Source organism: Mastomys coucha, unplaced genomic scaffold (assembly GCF_008632895.1).
Source record: "Mastomys coucha isolate ucsf_1 unplaced genomic scaffold, UCSF_Mcou_1 pScaffold21, whole genome shotgun sequence".
NCBI classification, from domain to species: domain Eukaryota; kingdom Metazoa; phylum Chordata; class Mammalia; order Rodentia; family Muridae; genus Mastomys; species Mastomys coucha.
In genome coordinates, this window is record NW_022196904.1 from 165,037,152 (window position 1) to 165,060,621 (window position 23,470).

The window sequence follows — 23,470 nt, forward strand, 5'->3', positions numbered from 1 at the left end:
ATATATTCAATATATTCAACCAACTATATATTCAACCAACATAACCTGTATAATTGTAACTTTTCATAATACAAGGCCTCTGCTGAAAATAGAAATCTACACAGCCCTAAAACTCCCAATGGGTTCAAGAACACCAATCCTCCACCTAGTACAGACACAGAAGTGGCATACCAGACAGGGAAGAGGCAAACTGGAGCTCACTGGAGATCTTGAATCATGCACTACAAGGAGAGATACAAAGTTGGACACCATATTGTAAGCATTTCTTGAAACTCCTAATACCCAAGGTAAGAAAAGCAAAAAATAATTGGGAAGCTTATAGTATTAGAAGTATTACAAACAGAAGAACAGAAGGATCAGGCATGTGATGGAGATACTTAAAGGGCTAAATGCATGGTAGCCTTTCTTGAGTGAGAAGTATTTTCAGAGAGAGGAGTGTGCATTCTGCTGAAGAACTGCCTTCCCACATCTTCCTTGAGGCCCAGCACTTAAGGTCCAGCTTGGCAGGAGCAGGCGTCTTAGTTCCTATGCATCACTCAGAACTCACCCAGCAAGATTGTCCCGAAAGCATCCGTCACAGCTGAAGCCATAATTAACCTGCCTCTGCTTGGAAATTTTCTGATTGCAACATCTTCTGACTTGTTCAGAGCAGGGCATGTTTCACTGATAGGAAACTCTGGAAGGAGGTGGAATCAATCTGATGCTCTCTTATGACCTGAAGGAAGACTGACCCTCAGAAGAGCTGAGATCTGGTAATAAGTGTTTGAAGGGACTGGGTGACGGTTTGTCAATGAGACATGGGAGGTCTTAGAGGGACATAAGTTTAAGTGTGGGTGAGGTATGATGTGTTTGAGTCTGTCAGGTTAAGCAAGATGTGGAAGATGACTCTGAAAACATAGTAGTGTAACCCATTTCCGTGTGTGTTAATAGAAATCATTAATTCATGAAAGGAAAAACCCGATGTGAAGAGAGAGGAGAGAGAAAGAACTACTTTGGAGGGAGAGAGGAGACCTAGCAACTCCCTACTCAGTGAAAGGTATTAGTAGGTATTTTAGTGAAGTTTTCCTCAGAGTTGTACATGTAGAAATTAGAAAATGGTGTTTAAGTAATATAGCATGTTTTCTTTTAAAAATTCTGTATTGTCTATTTCAATGGCCTTGAGCATGAATATTACTGGAATCATCTACAGTGGAATGTGGGTCCCACTGATGGGTAAGGGTCTGTTGTCTCATTTTTAAAAAATTGTGAATGGTCTCCTGACGTTTATGAAGGGTACAGCAGTCTTTTCAGTTTCTTTGCAATAATCTTCCTGACTTAGGCGTGTAAAAAGAGCTCATGATACCTGACACTGAAGACTGTTACACTCTACTGAGACTTGCAATTACAGACCTTCTGGGGATAAAAATCGACTACAAAATAGACTAATTCCCCCCCCAACATTCTAATAAGTGGCAGATAAACATCTTCTGGAGAACTCAAGTATTTATACTTATGCCAAAAAATTAAAAATAAACATATAGTATTATAAGGAAATACTGAAGTGGATATTACAGGGTCAAAGTACTAGACCTCACAGATTTCAGTTTATAATAAGAAATGGAGGGTTGGGCTGAGGATATAGCTCAGGTGCTAGTTTGCTTGTCCCTAATGCACGGGACCCTTGGTCGGAGCCAGAACAACATACACACACACACACACACACACACACACACAAACACACGCACATGCGCACACACACACAAACGCACAAGCTCAAGTACACAAACTCACACACACATGCATGTGCATGTACGTGCAATTGTGCATGCAAATGCTCAAGTGCACACGCATACACAGGCACAGACACACATCCTCACACACATATGAACCCACACATGTGCATGCATGCACACACACACACACACACACACATAGTTTCAGAGGTCACTGATTTAAAGTAAATTTATATTTTACATTGACATCCAATTATTTTAAACTGCATCTTATTTTAAAGTAACTTGAACTAATAAAGTCATTAAGAACATATGATTAAATTGATGAAAGAAGAAAGATCATTATATTCAATAGCCAAATATAATTATCATCATTTTAGAGTGATTACTCCAGTCTTTTTGAAAATCTTATGTTTTTATTGGCATTTGACATTTAAAATAATAAAATTTAATTAATATTTGCAAGGACCTCTTAAAATTTGCTTTTGTTATTTAATCTGTAATAAAAGTTTCAAAACTATAAGTGCTTGGCTAGTTTTAGGATGACATAACATTCTTATCATAATTTTAAACAGCTGCTAAGGATAGATGTCATAGTACATTGTATGTCTTAGTAATTTAAAATTAAATCATTGCATTTTATTTTCTATGAAAGCAGTATAGATTGTAATTTGATACCTCATATCTTCTACTGGAAAAAAAATCTCTTTATTTAATAGGATGGAATTTTAATAGAAGTTTTAGACCTGCCATCTTTCTCAATAAAATCTCTTCCTTAATCTTTTCCATTTCCAGCATATACATTGGTGGTGCAAAGCTATGCTCAAATACAGCCGTTTACTTTCTGGAAGTCTGTCTGAAGCTGTGTCATTAATTGCATAGCAATGCATCAATAAAAGTACTTTTATGCTGGGTTCAGTGGCGAGTCTGAGGCCAGCCTGGGATATGCAGAAAAGAGGGGCAGGGAGAGGGAAGAAGGCAGAAAGCTTATGATCTGCCTAACTAAGTCAAGTGCACCTTCTTTCTGCTTTTCTGTTAAAGTAAAGAAGCAGAAACTGATTTGCAGAGCAGTTACCATTGGAAAGTAGGAAGTATTATACTAGAGCCTTTTCTTTTCCCAAGGTCAACTTTGAGGATTTTCCATTTCTTAGAGTATCTCAGATAGTTTTGTAACTCAGAGTAAGTGATAGTAGCATGATAAGGAAAAATAGTGGCATAGGCAAACGGACTCCCATGTGGTAAAAGCTGTGAACTTACTGCTGGCTTTAACATCAGTTCTATTTCGTCAGGTATATAAGGTCCTATGCCTGTAATTTTGTCCCATGGTTCTCCTCTTTGGGACAAATATCAGAAAACAGAGGAAAGGAAAATAAAAACTGTCTCTGGTAACCAATGAATCAGAACACCAAAATATCTTGGCTCTATACCAAAAATGTCACCAAGGTGGTCACAAGCCAGAAACTAATTCATGCAATAATTTTCTCCTGATCATATTTATCTGAGGAGAAAGAGATGAAGGAAAGTTGCCTGCATTTCTTGATAAAGCATTACAGGCAAAGGCAAGACCTTGGTTTGGAAAAATAAGACAAGCAAAGTAAAATTCTGTGTTCCTGCTAGGCTTTACCATCTCATCTGCAAACTCAAGCAGTCATGTGCCTCTGCTACTCCAAGTTGCACCTGAATTTTACGGTAAATGGACATCTGTGTAGAAAGGTGCTTTGACACAGGGCATGATGCAATGATAAAAAGACTGAGTTGGGGGAAACCCCAGCAAAGCCTACAGGACATTCCTCTTGGCCTCTCAGAGTCATTCCTTCCTATATGGGAGGGTTTCTGTGGAATAATCCTCAACAAAGGAGACAGATGGACAAAGTAGCCATTCTTTCCTTTATGCTTTGTTACACAGAGGTCTTCTAATTTCTATGACCTGCCGTAGGCAAGAACTTTGGTTTCTGTGCTTCGGTTCAGGGTAGGACAGAGATAAGACTCTGAGAAGCAGATGCCTTTAGTTTTGTCAGACTTCATATCTTCTGTAGCTCTATTATTAGATGCCTGTGTACAGGTTTTCTTTGTCCTGTTGATGAACTCACTATTGTCTTCCATTTATAGACGAACATTCTAGCATATCTCTAACAACACTCTTTGTAGAAGCCTGCTCTGTCTAATATAAAGACACCCACTTCCTTAGAGATACTCTTTGTGTGGCGTATTTAATTCCTTTTAGTTTCAACCCATTTTCCCTTGTGTTTAAACTGTGCTTCTTGTTTAAAGCAGGCTAATGGGCTTTGCTTTTAACACAGCTTAAGTATTTTTTTTATAATCTTTGATTCCTGTTTTTCTTTCTCTAGGCTAGTATCTTAATGAAGTTCCTCTAAGATTATGTTAAATTCTTAGTCTATGCCCTCTATTATATGAAGTTGTGAAAATGATGATGTAGTTTAATCTGCTGAAAATTAACTTAATACATTGTGTCCATGTGCTTTCTGAAAGCTAAAATCTCCAGGGAAATGCATAGATATAAATAATTCAGTTGTCCTTTGTGTCTAATGAGGACACCATTTACCAAAAACTAATCTTGCTTGAGTTCCTGTTCTGAATCCCATCAGTGATGGAATGTGATGGAATTATTTTCTTCCCTTAAGTTGCTTTTAATCCTGCTGTTTGTCACAGCAACAGAAAAGAAAACTAAACTACACTGGTATGAAAGGTGATACTTCCTTAAGAAGCCAATGAAGTAGCTGAAGAGCCAAGATACACACATCTGAAAGAGTCACCGAGTCATGTAACAATAGTGTCCACTTGTTGAGAGCCAAGCATTGTTCAATGTTCTCTAGATACTGTCTTTCATCTGTGTATTACAACAGGATGCATTATCTTAAGTTAAATCTACATGTAGGTGTTCATTATGATCCTCATGACACAGGCAAGGGAGTTAAATTGATTGTAAAAGTAACATAGGTAATAATAGAGAAAACCAACACATCCTATATTAGACAAGTAACTGATGTGAGCACAAGGATGGGCTGAGAGCACAAGAGCCATGTCTAATGGTCATTATTACTCTCCGAAGTTGAAATCTCTGATCTAAAATTTGTAGGTTGCTATGGCCATTGAAAAAATGACCCAGACCTTTAACCCAAAACTTATGTAAAATTCATCATTAGTTTCTTTTGCCACTGAGAAAATAGTTTGATCAGAGCTGGAGAGAGACATGTTTGGTGGCGTAGCTGCTTATAAATAGCCTGTGTTCTGTAGGCAACCTTCACCTGCAGTCCTGTAAGAACCACAGGAATGCACTTAGGTTATCAATTTGGTGCTAAGCTGTCTCACTGGCCCCAAGTGGTGGTCCTAATTTTAGTTTGTTTTAAGGAATCTCTGAATGAATCTCACAGTGGCTGCATTAGTGGACAGTCCCACTGAGTTCCCCTTTCCCCTGCATCCTTACGACCTTTTACCTTCATTTGTTTCCTCAATGATAGCTATTTTGGCTCAGCTAGCAGGGAATCCATATGTTATTTTGATTTTTACTTCCCTGATAGCTAAGGATATGGAGCGTTTTTCTGTATATTTATTGGTTTCTTTTAGGGAATAGTCTGAAGAACTCACTTGTTTCATTTATTGTAATATTTTTGAGAGCTTGGTGTTTAGTTTTTGATGAATGCTGGTTCCTTGTTGGGTATATAGCAGACAGATATTTCCTCTCATTCTGTGGACTGCCCTTCTCCTCTATTTCTAAGAAGCTTTTAGTTTCATGTAATCTCATGTCTCCATATTTCCTGGGAATTGAAGCTTTTTTTTTCCAGAGAGTTCTCGCCAATTCCTATATCTTTAAGTGTTTGCTTCTAGCAGTTTCAGAACTTACATTAAGGTCTTCAATCAACTTTGAAATTGGCTTTTAAACGTATTTTATGGCTAAGTAATTTGATTCTTCATTAATAATTGATTTTGCTTATCTTGTATTTTGTAAAATTATACATCATAAAGAATATTTAATGTATGGTACACATATGCCTTATCTTTTTTTAGTTCTATCTTTTGTAAATAAAATTACTGAGTGAAAGATTAAAATGTTTTTAAAAGTGTAAAATGTATTCACAACCTTATTTTTTTAAAGATTTTTGTTAAGGCTTACTACTACATTCGGAAAAACGGAAAAAATAGTAAAATCTAATAGGGCCAGAGTTATAGCTCAGTGGTAGAGATGCATGTCTCATGGGATAAACCAAAAGCAATTTATACAATTCTTAGAAATAGCCAATGTTCTGTGAGAAACCAATTAGTCAATACAGTTTTCTTCAATTATCCATCATTTCTTTTATCTAATTACCTACTGAAGACTGAATTTGTTTTTCTTATACCTTTTCCTTCTTTCCCACCCTTGTTTCTTACTTTGTCCTTTTCTTATCCAAGGTCACCATTTAAGGATTTTCATGGAATGAATCCTTAGTAACTCAGTGTATTGCTTGTAAAAATACAGCCCAGAAGTTTGTGTTTCTATTCGCTTCCTCAGAAGTGCTATAAAAATAATCACACCAATTTTCCTTTTGTAAGATTTCTCCTTGATGACAATGAATTAATATTTCCTTTCCCAGGCAGACTCCAAATGTGGTGGCTTTTAGCAACAACATGTTGTGTGCTTCTTCCTGGACCCATAGATGGCTCTAAGCCAGGGAGCATCACAAATCCCGAAGCCAATATGAATATTGTAAGTCATTCATTGAGAAAAAATAAGATAAGAAATTGGACACATTTAGGTATAATTTGTGTATCGAGAATTTCTCTAAGCATCCTCTTTTGGTCATTCCTAAAACTAACTAATCTTAGAATTGAAAGCTTGAGCCCACATTGGAGCAACAATCCCGGTGCTCTGAGATCATATCTAGCCATGGCTTTCTGAAGAGGAGTTTCCAGATTTCTTTGGATCATTCCCTGCCACATATCCTTGAATTCTTTCTGGAGCTTTGTGTAATCCACCTTCATGATATTGTGAGCTTCAGCAGTGTCTTTTGAGGGTTTAATAAGCCAGGTTTAGTTTATGTCCAAATAATTTCATATCATCAGTGGACATTTTGCTCTGTAGGGAAGGCAGATGATACATGTCCACTCTGTGCATTTGTGATAGTGTATTAATAAATATAACAGCAGGTGCACCATGCCATACCGGCTGTCTTCAGAGTCTAGGCTCTTAACACTATTCTGAGTAACAGCATAACTCAAGTATGCACTCTGCCACATGAGCAACTGTGGAACCTTGTGATCATGGTATAGACTGGGCAGCTAACCTCACTGTCTCATTAATAAATAATTTACCTCTTCCTAGTGTATCATCTTGGATAAATTACTAATTTTGCTGATCTTCAGTATTCTCAATTCTAAAATATTTACAGTTCTATCACAAAGACTTCTTCACAGAATTGGTGAAGTAGAGCAAGCTTATATCCTGTAACATTTGTTTCTGCTTCCATGCAAGTCTGTGGATAGGGAAGTTTCTGATGGCCTTCTAATTTACCTTGTATTCTTTTATGCTGGCCTATAAGGACTATATCTAAAGCTCAGTCAGATGCTTTATATATATGTATGTATATGCACATACATATACATTCATGCAAATATATATTTCATATATATACATATATGTGAAAGAAGAGTGAGATACAGGGGTTTTTGTTTGCTTGCTTTTGTATTGCAATTGTCCTTGCTCTATTCTTGTGAAGTTGACTTAGTCACCTGTCTCCCTTGCTGTGGTCTTTTCCCTTCCTGGATTCTAATAACTGCCTCCTTTTATATCCATTTGGAGCCAAATTTGTAGGAGTTCACTTATTATTAGCCACAATATACTTTCCAATCTCCTGTGGTTTCCCTCATTACCAAGTATTTTTGTTTCTTGATGCCAAAACACCTTAAGAATGGACTACTGTGGTTGGTAACACTAAGCCCTTGCTGGGCGGTGGTGGTGCAGGCCTTTAATCCCAGCACTTGGGAGGCAGAGGCAGGAGGATTTCTGAGTTTGAGGCCAGCCTGGTCTACAGAGTGAGTACCAGGACAGCCAGGGCTACATAGAGAAACTCTGTCTCGAAAAACCAAAAAAAAAGCCGGGCGGTGGTGGCGCACGCCCTTAATCCCAGCACTTGGGAGGCAGAGGCAGGAGGATCTCTGAGTTCAAGGCCAGCCTGGTCTACAGAGTGAGTTCCAGGACAGCCAAGGCTACACAGAGAAACCCTGTCTCGGAAAAAAAAAAAAAGAAAGAACCACTAAGCCCACAGGCTTTATTTAGACATCATCCTGAAGATGCTAAATGTGGAGTCCTTCCAACCATGTTACTTTGCATTCAGTCCCTTCCTGATATGTTTCCCAAGTTGTTATAATTTTCCTGCTATATGATGTTGCCTAATGCATACGTTGGTGAAAGGACTATATTGTAGTGTACACATAAAAAGCAAACTGAATTACAGCTATGTATTTTTCAGAGTGAAATTATTTCTTACTGGGGCTATCCTTATGAAAAGCATGACGTTATTACAGAGGATGGTTATATCCTTGGAACTTACCGGATTCCTCATGGGAAAGGGTGCTCAAGCAAAACAGGTATGATTCACTTAGCTTTCAGATAAAAACGCCTGAAATGGAAATGTCTAGCCGTCCTGGCAACAGCAGGATGCCTTCACTCCAGATAGGTCATGGTCCTTTTATCAGAGAAGAAAATGTGTCCCCACCTTTATTTAATTTACACAATTCTTATAAAAAAAAACTTTTTCCAGTTTTATATATACTGCCTATTTTGACTTTCCTTTTCTCCTTGTCTTTGTCCCCCGAACAAAAACAAAATACCAAAATAAAAGAACCTAAGCCCTCATTGCAATAGTACCTCCGTCGTTCAGAAACCCGAGAGTCACTCTTGAACTGCTCCTCTCACTGGCATCCTAAATGGGGCCAGTCCTCAAAATCTTTCACTTTGCCTTCCAAATCTGTCAGTCCTGAACATTTTTCTTATCTTTAATGATATTCAAGTTCAAATAAATTACATTTATTTATATTAATTTATTTATATTAAATGTATTATTTGTATTATATATAATTTATATTAAGTAATTAGATTTACTTTTTATATATGAATATTTTTACCTGTGTATATGTCCATACACCATGTGTGTGCATCTGCTGCTTCTACAGGCCAGAAGATGGTATCAGATCCCCTGGTCCCAGGGTTACATGTTTGTAATCTGCCTTTGTGTGTGCTGGGAATCCAACCCTGGGCCCTCTGCGAAGGCAACCAGTGCTCTCGATCTGAAACGTCTCTGCTGCCTCCAATAAGCTGCTCCTTAAGAAGTAAAATAATATGAGTGAAAATATTAGTAGAGCTAACCTTTATTTTTCTGTAAGGACTTTTACACATTTTACTTTTAATTGAATTCTTAAACTATGAGAGAGCATTTGGTATTATTTATCACTATATAAATAACAGGACATACATATATACAATACATAACAAGAGAGATTTTGAACCAGAAAAATCTGGCTTTAATAAACCCCTATGTGACATCATACACTATATAATAATCTTCACCTTATAAAGGAAGAAAGTAGGGCATAATTATGTGCCCCAGGTAAAGAGTCTCTAAAAGACTGGATCCCTAAAAGACTAGGCTTACCTGGCGCAAAATCGCATCTCTTAACTTTGCTTCTGTGGGAATATGTCAGAAAGCAGAGTTTGCAAGAAGGCTGGGGAGATCAGGGAGGAAACCCTTGTTGCCTGTGTTTTCCAGTTCCGAAGGCAGTTGTGTATCTGCAGCATGGCTTGATTGCATCCGCCAATAACTGGATTTGCAACTTGCCCAACAACAGCTTGGCTTTCCTTCTGGCCGATAATGGTTATGATGTGTGGTTGGGAAACAGCCGAGGAAACACCTGGTCTAGAAAACACCTGAGACTGTCACCCAACTCACCGCAATATTGGGCCTTCAGGTAAGAGAAGCTCCCAGGGTCTCAACCACCAACCAAGGACCGCACATGGAGGGGTCTGATCGTTCAGGCAGCATGTGTATGATAGAGGATTGCAAAATCGATCATCAATAGGAGGAGAGGACCTCGGCCCTGTGAAGGTTCTGTGCCCCAGTGTAGGGGAATGCCAGGGCCAGAAAGTGGGAGAGTGCGGGGCGGCAGGCATGGGGAAGGGGGAGGCAACAGGGGTTTGTTTTTGTTTGTTTTTTTGTTTTTTGGAGGGGAAACTGGGAATGGAGAAATTCGCATGTAAATAAAGAAAATATCTAAAATAAAAAATTAAAAAAAAAAAAAAGAGAAGCCTGTTGGTGACTCACTTACAAGCATAAATTCTTCCTGGTTTCCCATCTCTGTCCAAATGCAACCGATAGAATCTGCAAGAAGCAAACTAGAATTTCCTCCCACTTCCAGGCTCCGAAGAAACTCTAGTTACTGCTTGTTTTTAAAGTCTCGCTTCCTTCCTTGTGTGACTGATTGGGGTGAGGTGGGGTGGGGTCGGAGGTTGGATCTGTCTGTCCTGATCAAAATGTGTCTGAGTAGCAGAGAGTTGTTCCTGAAGCCTGACATGCTTAGTCACAGGGGCGAGGCATGCTCTTCCTCTGAACCGAGAACCGTGGCACTCATATCAGTAAGGCCACTGGCTTCACTGCCTCGTTTCTGTGTTCTTTCTGGAACTCAAGTAATATTTCCCAAATCTCTGGGATAAATGGAACACGACCGAGCCTCATAGAAAAGTTATCAGTAGGCTTTCCATCAGATCCTTTTTCTTCCAGTTTCCTGACAGGGAAGATGGCAACTTGGGAAGCTGTTCAGATGCACGATGTTGTCACTCTCCCTTACGTAGAGCCCAACCTGAGTATCAATGTCTGCAAGGACTGTTTGCAAACACTGAGGGTATAACAACCACAGATCCTCGTTTCTAATTTCATTATTCCTTTTTTTTTTCTGGCAGCTTGGATGAGATGGCTAAATATGATCTTCCAGCTACAATCAATCTGATCTTAGAGAAAAGTGGACAGAAGCAACTCTTCTATGTGGGCCACTCCCAAGGCACCACCATAGGTGTGTTTGGACTGGATGAAATCGGACAATGTCAAATATTTTCTTCTGTGTTTGTGGAAAGGGTCAGGTGATTGGTTAATTAATTGGTTGGTTGGTTGGTTGGTTGGTTTGTTGTTTTTCTGTATAGTCTTTAGTTTCATGACTTTGAAAAACTACTTCCTCTAAGTAGGTTCTAAAGAGTAAATAAAGAAAGAATGACAATGTGAAATTTGTCCCCAACACTGCATTTACAGGTTGATAGAACTTAGTTTTTGCTCTCAGCAAACATTAAGACCCCAGGAAATTTTCTGGGGAAACAAAGATAAACATTTCCCCTTGAATTTCTCACAGTCAAGAGAAGGGCATCAGGGCTGGAGACTAGATGGCTCAGAGATTAAGAGCACTGGCTGCTCTTCCAGAGGTCCTGAGTTCAATTCCCAGAAAGCACATGCTGACTCATAATCATCTATAGTGAAATCTGGTGCCCTCTTCTGGTATACAGGCATACATGCATGTAGAATAATATATACTGATAAATAAATCTTTAAAAAAAAAAAAGAGGACACTGAAGCAAAACCAATCAGTGAGGCTTTCCTTTTCTTTTTCTTTTTTAATTAATATTTTCTTTATTTACATTTCAAATGTTATCCTCTTTCCCAGTCCCCCCTCCCCAGAAACCCCCTCTTCCATCCCTCTCCCCATGGAATTATGAAACTGATTATATGCTACAACCAGTGAGGCTTTTCTTTTTTAATTAATATTTTCTTCATTTACATTTCAAATGTTATCCTCTTTCCCAATCCCCCCCTCCTCAGAAACCCCCTCTTCCACCCCTCTCCCCACCCTGGCATTCCCCTACACTGAGGCATCAAGTCTTCACAGGACCAAGGACCTCTCCTCCCATTGATGCTCGACAAGGACATCCTCTGCTACATATGTGGCTGGAGCCATGGGCTCCTCCATGTGTACTCTTTGGGGGTCTGGTTGGTTGATATTGTTGTTCTTCCTATGGGGCGGCAAATCCCTTCAGCTCCTTCAGTCCTTTATTTAACTCTCCATTGGGGACCCTATGCTCAGTCCAGTGGTTGGCTGCGAGCATCCGTCTCTGTATTGTTTTGATGTATTCTTGGATTTGGTTGGCAAGAATTTTATTAAGTATTTTTTGCATCGATATTCATAAGGGAAATTGGTCTGGAGTTCTCTTTGTTGGGCCTTTGTGCCATTTAGGTATGAACGTAATTGTGGCTTCAAAGAACGAATTGGGTAGTGTTCCTTCTGTTTCTATTTTGTGGAATAGTTTGAAGAATATTGGTATTAGGCTTACTCTAAAGGTCTGATAGAATTCTGCCCTAAACCCATCTGGTCCTGGGTGAGGTTTTTTTTTTGGGGGGGGGGGGTTGGAAGATTTTTAATGACTGTTGCTATTTCTTTGGGCATTATGGTACTGTTTAGAGGGTTTACCTGATCCTGATTTAACTTTGGCACCTGGTATCTATCTAGAAATTTGTCTGTTTCATCCAGATTATCCAGTTTTGTTGAGTATAGGCTTTTGTTGTAGGATTTGTTGATTTTTTTGGATTTCCTTGGTTCCTGTTTTTATGTCTAACTTTTCATTTCTGATTTTATTAATTTGGATACTGTCTCTGTGCCCTTTGGTTAGTCTGATTAAGGGTTAATCTATCTTGTTGATTTTCTCAAAGAACCAGCTACTGGTTTGGTTGATTCTTTGTATAGTTCTTTTTGTTTCTACTTGGCTGATTTCAGCCCTGGGTTTTATTATTTCCTGCCTCCTACTCCTCTTGGATGTATTTGCTTCTTTTTGTTCTAGAACTTTCAGGTATGCTGCCAAGCTGCTAGTGTATGCTCTCTCCAGTTTCTTTTTGGAGGCATGTAGAGCTATGAGTTTCCCCTTAGCACTGGGAAACTCATAGCTCATTGTGTCCCATAAGTTTTGGTATGTTGTGCCTTCATTTTAATTAAATGTAAAAGGCTGGGAAACAATTTTCCAAGCAAATGATCCCAAGAAACAAGATAGAGTAGCCATTCTAATATCGAATAAAATCAACTTTCAACCAAAAGTTATCAAAAAAGATAAGGAAGGACACTTCATACTCATCTACCAAGTCTTCATACAAATTTACCAAGAACTCTCAATTCTGAACATCTATGCTCCAAATGCAAGGGCACCCACATTTATAGAAGAAACTTTAGTAAAGCTCAAAGCACACATTGCACCTCACTCAATAATAGTGGGAGACTTCAACACCACTCTCAGCAATGGACAGATCATTGAAACACAAACTAAAGAGAGACACAGTGAAACTAACAGAAGTTATGAACCAAATGGATTTAACAGATAGCTATAGAATATTTTATCCTAAAACAAAAGAATATACCTTCTTCTCAGCACCTCATGGTACCTTCTCCAAAACTGACCACATAATTGATCACAAAACAGGCCTCAACAGATACAAGAAGATTGAAATAATCCCATGCATCCTATCAAACCACCACAGACTAAGGCTGGTCATTGTCGTCGTCGTCGTCATCGTCTTCTCCTTCTCTTCTCCTTCTCCTTCTCCTTCTCCTTCTCCTTCTCCTGCTTCTGCTCCTGCTCCTGCTCCTGCTCCTTCTGCTTCTGCTCCTTCTGCTTCTTCTTCTTCTTCTTCTTCTTCTTCTTCTTCTTCTTCTTCTTCTTCTTCTTCTTCTTCTTCTTCTTCTTCTTCTTCTTCTTCTTCTTCTCCTTCTCCTTCTTTTTTTAAAGGTTTATTTAAAAACCTTTTTAAATAATTTTAAAGGTTTATTATCTATGTGAGTACACTGTTGCTCTCTTCAGACACACCAGAAGAGGGCATCAGATTCTATTACAGATGGTTGCAAGCCACGATGTGGTTGCTGGGAATTGAACTCAGGACCTCTGGAAGAGCAACCAGTGCTCTTAGCCACTGAGCCATCTCTCCTTGCTAGTGAGGCCATGAGTCAAGCTAGAGAGCATGATGACAGAGCCGCAAAGCATCTCGGGCCTTTCACTGCTTTCTTCCTGTTGAAAAATGCAAATTTCTGACACTGCAATATCCATAGTTCTTTGATTATCATATTCAGGAAATTTTTCCCAAAGGGCAAAAATACCAACTAGCTCTTTGAGATTCATTTCTATATTTTCTGCATAATATTTTAGTGTATATGAAACAATATATGTATATATGTACATGCATACATAATCCCATATACACATAGAACAGTCATTCTCTGTAGATTGCTATCCTTACATATTTAAGAAACTCTGATTCATTAGAGGAGATAATGTTCACAGCTACTGAGTCAAGATGATAGCTTGGTTTCCTATTACACCAAGGTTAAAGGCAGTATGGTCCCTTGCGTTTAATATATATGCTTCACAGAATATCACTGAATCTCCACCCGCAAGAATACAAGAAAGAGCCAATTGTACCCTTGAGAAATTTAAAAATTCCTCCTCATTGAAAGTCCTCAAAGTTTGTTTTGCTTTGTTTTAAATATAGCTAGCTTTATAAGGATTTGCAATGACGAGATAATTGGAAGTCTGTGTGAGCTAATGTCTTCTTTCCCTGCAGCGTTCATAGCATTCTCTACGAATCCAGAGCTGGCTAAAAAGGTTAGGCTGTTCTTCGCACTAGCTCCAGTGGTCACAGTGAAATACACTCGGAGCCCAATGAAAAAATTAACCACCCTTTCCAGGAAAGCTGTCAAGGTATGTGAATTTCTCTAAAGCGGAGAACTGTAAATCTCTCTGTTCCCATAGATACCAAGAGACGCCGTGGCATCCTTAAAATAGTGATGTCAATGGTGATCAAGGTTCCATGGAGGCTTGTGATGATCTGTCTCATCAGTGAGCTCAGGGAACTTGTCCTGATGCCTCCTGTTCTAGGGTCTTTATCTCTGCCTACAGAACATCTCTCCAGCATCACCTTCCAATCACAGCTAAAGTGAGACCTGACTTCACATTTCTGAGGAATCCTATTCTGGTTCCAACTTCAGCTCCCTTTTCCCACATCTTCCTGTCATCTGCAGTAAATTTGATACAGGGTTTTTTAAGTGGAGTGAAGTAACTCCCTGTGGTTTTGAGATCTGCTTTTCTGCTGATGGCTGAGCATCTCTTTTACACACACTTGAAGATTGTTTATGCATCCTCTTTTGAGAAACATCTATTTTATTTCTAGCCCCCATTTAACCACATTTTTATGTCACTAAGCTGAATTCCTGCCATATTTTGAATGTCACCCACGTCAAATGTGTAATTTACAAATATTCTCTCCCTTTTCATCTGAGCATTTGTCGTTTCCTTTGCTGTTCAGAAGCCTCCCAATTTTATAAAATTCCATTTGACTACTTTTGATTTTGTTTCTGTGTTAGTCAGGGTTTTACTGCTGTGAACAGACACCATGACCAAGGCAACTCTGGCTACAGGTTCAGAGGTTCAGTTCATTATCATCAAGGCAGGAGCATGGCAGCATCCAGACCAATGTGGGGCTTGAGGGGCTAAGAGTTCTACATCTTCATCCAAAAGCAGACAGACAAAGACTGGCTTCCAGGCAGCTAGGACAAGGGTCTTAAAGACCACGCCCATGGTAACACACTTTCTCCAACAAGGCTGCCCCTACTCTAACAAGACCACACCTCCAAATAATGCCACTCCCTGAGCCAAGCATATTCAAACCACCACGGTGTGGGGAATCTTATTTTTAAATCCCTTGATAATTCCAACTTCCCAAAAGATGTTTCCTACACTTTCTTTTGAGAGTTTCAGGTTTTGTATGCATATTTTATCTGTTTTCAGTTTATTTTTCTCCACAGGAAGAGGACTAGCTTCAGTTTCCTGCATGTGCACATCCAGTCTTTTCAGCATGACATATTGAAGAGACTACTCTTTCCCAGTGAGTGTTCCTAGGCCACATGGCTGCCTTATATGGCATTATTTCTAGTCTCTTCAGATTCTCTTCCATTGGCCTGTGTGTTTGTATGTCAATGCCATAACACCACTATTAATGTAGCTTTGTATTACATCACCAGATCAGGTGATGTATGTCTCCAACTTTTTTTCTCTCAATATTGTTCTGTTTAAGCTTCCATATGAATTTTAGAATGTTTTTCTTATTCTATGAAGATAAGGTGGTTATTTTGATAGGAATTACATTTCAGTTATTTTTTAATAGGGTCTTTTAATACATGCAAATGGCATGTCTAGTTTTTATGTCCTCTTTGATTGTTTTTTATCCACTTTACATGTCTCATTGTACAATTTTTTTCTGCTAGTTAGTATATTCTAAGATATTTTCTTTTTTCTTTTTTATAGTCATCCTAAATGAGAAAGCTTTCTTTATTTCCTTTTTAGAATAATTTTCTATTGGAATGTAGAAAAGCTACTGATGTTCACATATGGATTTTATGTCAAATTCATTTTTAGTACTAATTGTTTTTCTTTCTTTTTTATTATTTTAATCTTTTTTACAGTCCAGATTTTATCCCCCTCCCTGTCCACCCTCTTACTATTCCACATTCTACACCTCCTCACCCACACCCACCCCCATCTCCAAGAGAATATCCCCCACCAGCCCCAGCCCACTAGACCTCCCTATTCCCTGAGGTTCCAGGTCTCTCAAGGGTTAGGTACATCTTCTCTGACTGAGTCCAGACCTGGCAGTCCTCTGCTGTATATGTGTTGGGGGCCTCATATCAGCTAATGTATGCTACTTGGTTGGTGGCATAGTGTCTGAGAGATCCCAGGGTTCCAGGTTAGTTGAGACTGCTGGTGTTCCTCTAGGATCGCTCTTGTCCTCAGCTTCTTTCAGTTTTTCCCTAATCTAACCACAGGGATCACCTGATTCTGTCCATTGACTGAGTGTAAATATCTGCATCTGACTTACTTTTGTGGTAATCTGTGATATTTTCTATCTGTGTGATCGATCATACCATATGCAAATGATGACAAGTTGAATTTCCTCTTTCAAAATTGTAGATAAATGATCAGGTCTGATAGTACATATCCATACCCTCAGAAGTCAGGAGTGTAAGGCAGGGGGATGGTAAGTTTAAGGCCAACCTTGGCTACAGAATGAATTTGAGTTCAGGTGTATTTTTGTATGGAATACCTCTCTCAATAAATAAAGATGGATGGTAAGTAGATAAATGATGCTCTTTGTTCCTTTCCATGCTTTATTGCTCCATTGAGGACTTTCACTCCTGGTTATATACTGTGATGACAGTGGGCAATCATCTTGTTTCTGATCCTAGAGAGCTTGCAGGCTTCCTCATTTGTGATGATGCTAGCTGTGGGATTATTATGTATGAATTTGATTATGCTGGACATACATCCCTCTCATGTTAATTTGTTCAAAGTTTTTGTCATGAAAGAATGTTCAGGTGTATCCAAAAATTACTGGATCTATTGAGGTTGTAACATGCTTTTGTAATTTATTATTAGAAGGACATATATGACATGAAGTGTATGTGGGTTGGTTTGTGAACAACGTTGTGGAGTTGGTTCTCCTCTTCCAACCTGTGTCCCAGGGATCAAATTCACATCACTAGGCTTGGACAAGTACCTTTACCTGCTGAGACAACTCACCAGACCAATAATAGGTTTGCTTGATGTTTTCTTTTTCTATTGTTGTTGTTGCTGCTGCTGTCTTTCATACTGCTGGTCTGTCATAGTATGCTTTTTCATTTGCATATTTTGACTCTTGCTAATTTTGATGAATGCTAGTTGATTGGAATAAATTATCTTTTCCATGTATTAAAATTGATTTGTTAGGTTTTATATATTTCCATCCTTTCATCAGGATATTTATTTGTAATTTTGTTTGGTTGTCTCCTTGTCTGGGTATCATGATAATATCGGCTTCATAGAATGAATCTGGAAGACATCCTTCTTTTTTAACTTGAATGCTTTCAGAAAATTTGGTATTAACTCTTCTATGGATGCTTGGAAGAATTCAACAATGATACCACTGGCCAGGAGCTTTTCTTTGATGAAAGACTGTTCTTTATCAGCTCATTATTATTAGTTATTTTAATCCATTCATGTGTCTATTTATTAGCCTCTGTTGGTTAGGCATATGCATCAATGAACTCACTCATTTCTTCTAGGGTATAAGTGTTGGGCACCTAGTTATTTGTAGATGTTGGTGCTGGGAAACAAACGTGGAAAGAGCAGTATGTGCTCATAAGCACTGAGCCATCTGTCCAGCCCATGATTTTTAATTTTTAGAGACTCATAGAGGTTTTAGTTGTACCTACCATATGATCTGTTTTGGAAAATGTTCCGTATACTGACTTCTCATTGTCCCCACATGTGCTTAGAATTCCTCCATTGTTATTATTAAATTTAGTTCAATCCACTTGAAGACAGATCCAAGGACTAGAGTCATATAGAACTTGGCTCTCGTTGTGTATCTGTCTTGTGAATTTGTGGTTGTCAGTAAGATATTCAATCCTTTTAAACTGTGCTTTTAAAATTTATATAGAATTTGCCACACTGCGATGTTCATTGAGATAATATGGGTAAGCAATGTTCCTGATCAATAACATGAGCAGCACACATTGCATAAGATTGTTAATCTTAATCAAGCTTACTTTAGAGTTCTGTGCAGATCACTTGGCATTGGTTTACTGCTGATCCTGTCCACTCTCTACCCTGCCTCTAGGCATTTATTTCTTTGTATTTTTGTCTATTTTGTTGTTGTTGTTGTTTTTCGAGACAGGGTTTCTCTGTGTAGTCCTGGCTGTCCTGGAACTCACTCTGTAGACTAGGCTGGCCTCAAACTCAGAAATCTGCTTGCCTCTGCCTCCCAATCTATTTTCTTTTTAATCTGCAGTTTGCATTGAACCTTTTCTCTTTTAACTTTCTCTGCTTTATTTAATTTTTGCTACTTTTGTTCTTACAAATAAAAGCTTGGGACTCAGATAAGCAAAGCAAACTTTCTCAAATCATCTTGTGAATGAGTGCTAGAGCTAAACCTCAATATTATTATTATTGGGAAACTAAAAGAAACTGATAGTTTTGATTATATGCAATCCTTTCTCTGCTGTTTGGAAGGTAGGAGTGTTTTGTTTGGGCCTATCTAGCTTGAAAGTTGCTATACAAACCAGGTATCTGATTTGTAGCAATCCTCCTGCCTCTGCCTCTCAGGTGCAGGGGTCATAGGCATACTTTATCAAATGTAGCTTCATGACTTCTTCAATGATGGTCAGAAAAACCCAGACCTACAAACTTGCCCAACTGAGTAAACCATTGGAGAAGTAACGCAACCAATGTTTTGTTAGGCGAGTCATATGTTCACATTAATACAGTGTGTAGCATTTGTCAAGGTGGTATAGTCATTGAAATGACATATAGAAGCATCATATCTGTTTTGCCCAGAGCCACAATATGAAGTGGTGTTGGTTTTGTTTGTTTGTTTGTTTATTTTTAACAAAACAAAAACGGCTCAATTCTCACAATGGTGCAAAGATTCTTACAAGAAACTGTGTGCCTATTACCATGTGACAAACATGCTCTCTCCAGGACCAAGCTCATTGCTTGTGCACAGTAATGTGTCCCTCTTTAAAGGAGCCCTGAACTTCTTTATGTCTGGATGAAGGGGTAATTCTTTGTCCTTGGGTAATGCATAATAATGGCCATAGGAGTGGAGTAAAGATGAGACTCCCATGCTGTTTCTCCTTGCATTTGGGAAAACTGAACAAAGAGCAAGAGCCTGTGAGATAAATTTCTTCCTGTATTTTTGTAGCTGACTACATAACCATACTGGTTTTTTCATGTCATGTGCACTTTCCAATGTATGGACAGAAATAATATTGATAAACAGAATATAAAAGCATGAAGTTAATCAGATTAGATATGCTTTGTAGTTGAATTATTTATTCCTGTGGGAATTCAGGTTTTCACACATAGAACACTGAATAGGCATTAAACACTGAGTAGGTATCAGTATTCTTTTAAAACATAAATTTGCAGTGTGAATCTATGTTGTCATGATTACAAAATTATGATAGGGACAGTTACACTGAATTATAGTTTGGTGAGTAGAGCACTTTCTAGGATTGTGTAGTAATTAGGACAAAATGAAGAACAGGACAGAATGAATTAGATGACTTTTGCAATGGCCTATTATTGCCTTCTGACCTGCAGAATTGAGAAGCCTGCACTTAATTGAATCTCATTCTTCTGCTGCATTGCTCTTTTCTTCTCCCTCCTCCTCTCCCCATCTTGTCATACTTTCTCTCTCCTCTCCTCCTCCTTCTCTTTTGCCTTTTCTCTGTTTTCAGGTTTTGATAGAAAAACCTTATTAATAAGATCATGTTGTCTCGTGTGTGTGTGTGTGTGTGTGTGTGTGTTCTATCGAAGTTTCATAAACAAGTAAATGTTTTTACTAACCAGGAATTCCTATGATACAAAACAGTTTTCAAACTCAGAACTGAAGTAAGTTATGTCACATAGAAATTTACTGGCTCTAGTTTACCAAAGGATAAAAACTTATAGTGCATTATTGCAATAAAGGTAAACATGCATTATTCTTGTCCAGTTGTTGTTGTAATAGTCCGTTAATAAAGGATTTCAGAAGAAATCTTTGACAGTTTTTATTGTAAATGGTTGTATCTAAAACTTTTAAGAAATAAAATTGATCTTTCACCTCCCCTATAACTTGTTACCCTAATAATATGAAATTCACTTTGATAAAACAAAATCAAGATTTGACTAATATACATGGCATATACACAGGGATTCAATGTTTTCTTGTGTAGCAATGTGATAGATTGTTTTAGCGTCAAAATGTCTGTTCAATATCCTTACATGAGATTTCATCAGGAGCAACGCAGTGCTTAGGGTAAAGCTTTTGTTTGTGGGAAAGCATTAAAGAATCATGAAAGGAAAACCAGGTTGCCTGTTTCAGTTGCCATTTAGGACAATAGTTATTGTTCTGAAACTATTTGCTAAGTTCTAAGAACTTCATTAGATAGTCTTCAAATACAAACTATCACCTTCACAATGATTCTGCTGAGGAGGTGCTAAGTTCTAAGAACTTCATTAGATAGTCTTCACCTTCACAGTGATTCTGCTGAGGAGGTGCCAATTTTCCCATTTTCAGTTACAAAATTTAGATAAGCAGGAACTAGATTTTTCTCAAGTTACAAGAAGGGGAATGTAGAACAATGTAGAAATGTTTTACCAATCTCTGAGCGGGCTATTCTCTAAGGGGACATGCCCCAAACCATCCCAAGGAATAAGTCTTATGAAAAGTTTCAGAGGAGTTAGGAGTATTACAAAGGGAAAATTTCACAAGCCTTGTGGTTTCACACAGGACCAGTACTGTTACTGCCTGTGCGGTCCTTGCCTGGATGGACAAACGTTCTCTGCTCCTGGCATCCATTATCTATGACAGTTATTGATGTTCTACGCCCATCTTTTAGGTATTGTTTGGTGACAAAATGTTCTCTACTCACACGTGGCTTGATCAATTCATTGCTACCAAAGTGTGCAACCGGAAGTTATTCCGTCAGATATGCAGCAACTTCCTCTTTTCCCTAAGTGGATTTGATCCCCAAAACTTAAACATGGTAGGTATAAGTAATCACTTCCTGAAAAACAAAGATTTTATTGCAAAGGGGTTGAGAGTTCACTTTGGATTTTATCTAAGCCACATTAGATGGCTTCTGTTTTGTCTTTTGAAATGTAATTAATGTCTTCATGACTTGAGTCAGGGTTGAGAGTTGACTATCATATATAAAAACAACTGGAGAAAATGGCTTGCTCACATAGCTTCAAATTCTTCCTGTGGCTAAAATTACACCAGTAAAAAAAAAAAAAAAAAAAAAATCTCATTATTTTCATTAGAATTGTGATTATTTTAGACCTACTAAAGTGGAATCTCAGGGAGTGATTCTAGACGCTGCAAATAGTATTTATTTAAAAAAAATAAATAAATATCCCCCATCCACGAGCAATTTGGAAATTCTTTTCTTGTGAATCACCCCTGCACTAGCTGAAAGAGATAGATTTATCTTTTCAGTAACAGCTACAAACTTAGTGTTAAGGGTGCCGAGTTCGGTGTTTACTCTTCGTTTCTTCTAACACAACTGGTCTTCCCTTCCTTTTAAAATATAAGTAGCTAACTTGACCGGCAAAGAAGGGAAAGTTCATTAGTTACTCCTCACCTCCCAGCTAGACATGGACGGTTTGAAACCAAAGATAGCGCGCAGCAGATGATGGTCTCCATCCATCTCAGAGACTTTTGCCAAGAGCCTGCTCTCTCTCTATTATGTAGACAGAAGGTTCTCTCTAAGTTGGCCAGGCTGGCCTTGAACTCACTATGTAACCCAAATGAGCCTGGAATTTACTATTCTTCTGTCTCAGCCTCCTGAGTATTTGGGATTACAGGTCTGATGGCCAGGCTCAAGGCTTTTTATAAAAGGCTTGTTTTACGCAAAGCATAACTGCTGCCTTCCATATTCTCATGTCAGTTCTCCAGTGAAACTGTGCTTGCTAATCACGGGGATGTAAGAATGTCGTGTAGATGAAAACATGCCACATAGGCTGAGCTAATCAAGTTGACCCAAGTGTCTGATAAAAAAATTAATAAAGCAATACCCTTGACTATAGAGGCCCTCTTTGGCCAAATCCCTTTTTTAACTGTCAGCTAAGGACTAGATTATGGGATATTATAATGTCAGAAAGAACAGAGCGACACATAACCAGCCCTGCAGCTTTTGTGGAACTTCAAAATAATAATATCACTAATAATCCCAATGTTCTGAACTCAATTTATGATTTTGGCTTTTTTTCAGCAGTTTTTGATTAATCATAAGTAGGTATCTTTTTGAAAACTGTTAAAATGTTTTTGATGTAATTCTTATATTTAAAAATGAACCCCGAGTGTGAAAGAAAGTGTCTTTTTCAGAATAAATCTAACTGTATTAGAGGTCTTTCATCTTACAAACATTCAAAGGCTTTACAGAATATTTAACACATTATTAAAATCTAGTGATGATTTACAACATGTAGATCTGTTGCCAAAATGTTTTGTGAGCAAAGCTTTAGTTTCAATTTATTTGTTTCATACTTACTTACTTTCACTTTATGTGTATGTTTGGTACCCTGTGCATGTTATGCTTGCAGAGGCCAAAAGAGGGCATCAAATCCCCCTGGGATTGTCATTACGTGCAGTTGTGAGCTGGCATTTGGGTGCTGGGAATTGAACCTACATTCTCTGCAAAAACAGTCAGTACTCTTAGCCACTGAGCCATCTCTCCAACCCCTCAAAGTTTATTTCAATGTCCTTTTATGTATACAGAGTAAAGAAGAGGCCCATTGAAGTTTTTAACACTTTGTCTGTGTGAGATGAGTCCAAAAAGAAAGTTATATCGCCTTCTGCATTCAACCAGTTAGATACCCTCTGTGGGCTGAAGGGAACCACTGTCCAGGACAGAAACAACCTATGGAGGAGAGTGTTCTTAATGATGGGCTGCTTTGGTTAATATTTCCACAGAGATAGAGAAGATGTTTTTCCTAAGGATAATAATTGTTATCTTTGCATGTCTCATGAGTAGCCTCAAGATGAGAAATAATCTCTTTACAGAGTCGCTTGGATGTTTATATGGCACAGAGTGTTGCAGGAACATCTGTTCAAAACATGCTGCACTGGGCCCAGGTACATTCTCTCTCTCTCTCTCTCTCTCTCTCTCTC

General features: G+C 38.4%; 1 protein-coding gene across 1 annotated transcript in view; it reads left to right on the forward strand.

The window, feature by feature from the left end:
- The first annotated feature begins 636 nt into the window (after positions 1–636).
- LOC116101150 (lipase member K) overlaps positions 637–23,470 on the forward strand; it is a 29,226-nt gene continuing 6,392 nt past the window's right edge. Inside the window, exons 1-8 of the mRNA XM_031384818.1 lie at positions 637–752; positions 6,305–6,417; positions 8,180–8,297; positions 9,476–9,674; positions 10,663–10,772; positions 14,345–14,481; positions 21,198–21,344; positions 23,363–23,434. Coding sequence (XP_031240678.1) covers positions 6,316–6,417; positions 8,180–8,297; positions 9,476–9,674; positions 10,663–10,772; positions 14,345–14,481; positions 21,198–21,344; positions 23,363–23,434 — 885 coding nt within the window. The 5' untranslated portion in view covers positions 637–752; positions 6,305–6,315. The remainder of the gene's footprint in view (positions 753–6,304; positions 6,418–8,179; positions 8,298–9,475; positions 9,675–10,662; positions 10,773–14,344; positions 14,482–21,197; positions 21,345–23,362; positions 23,435–23,470) is intronic.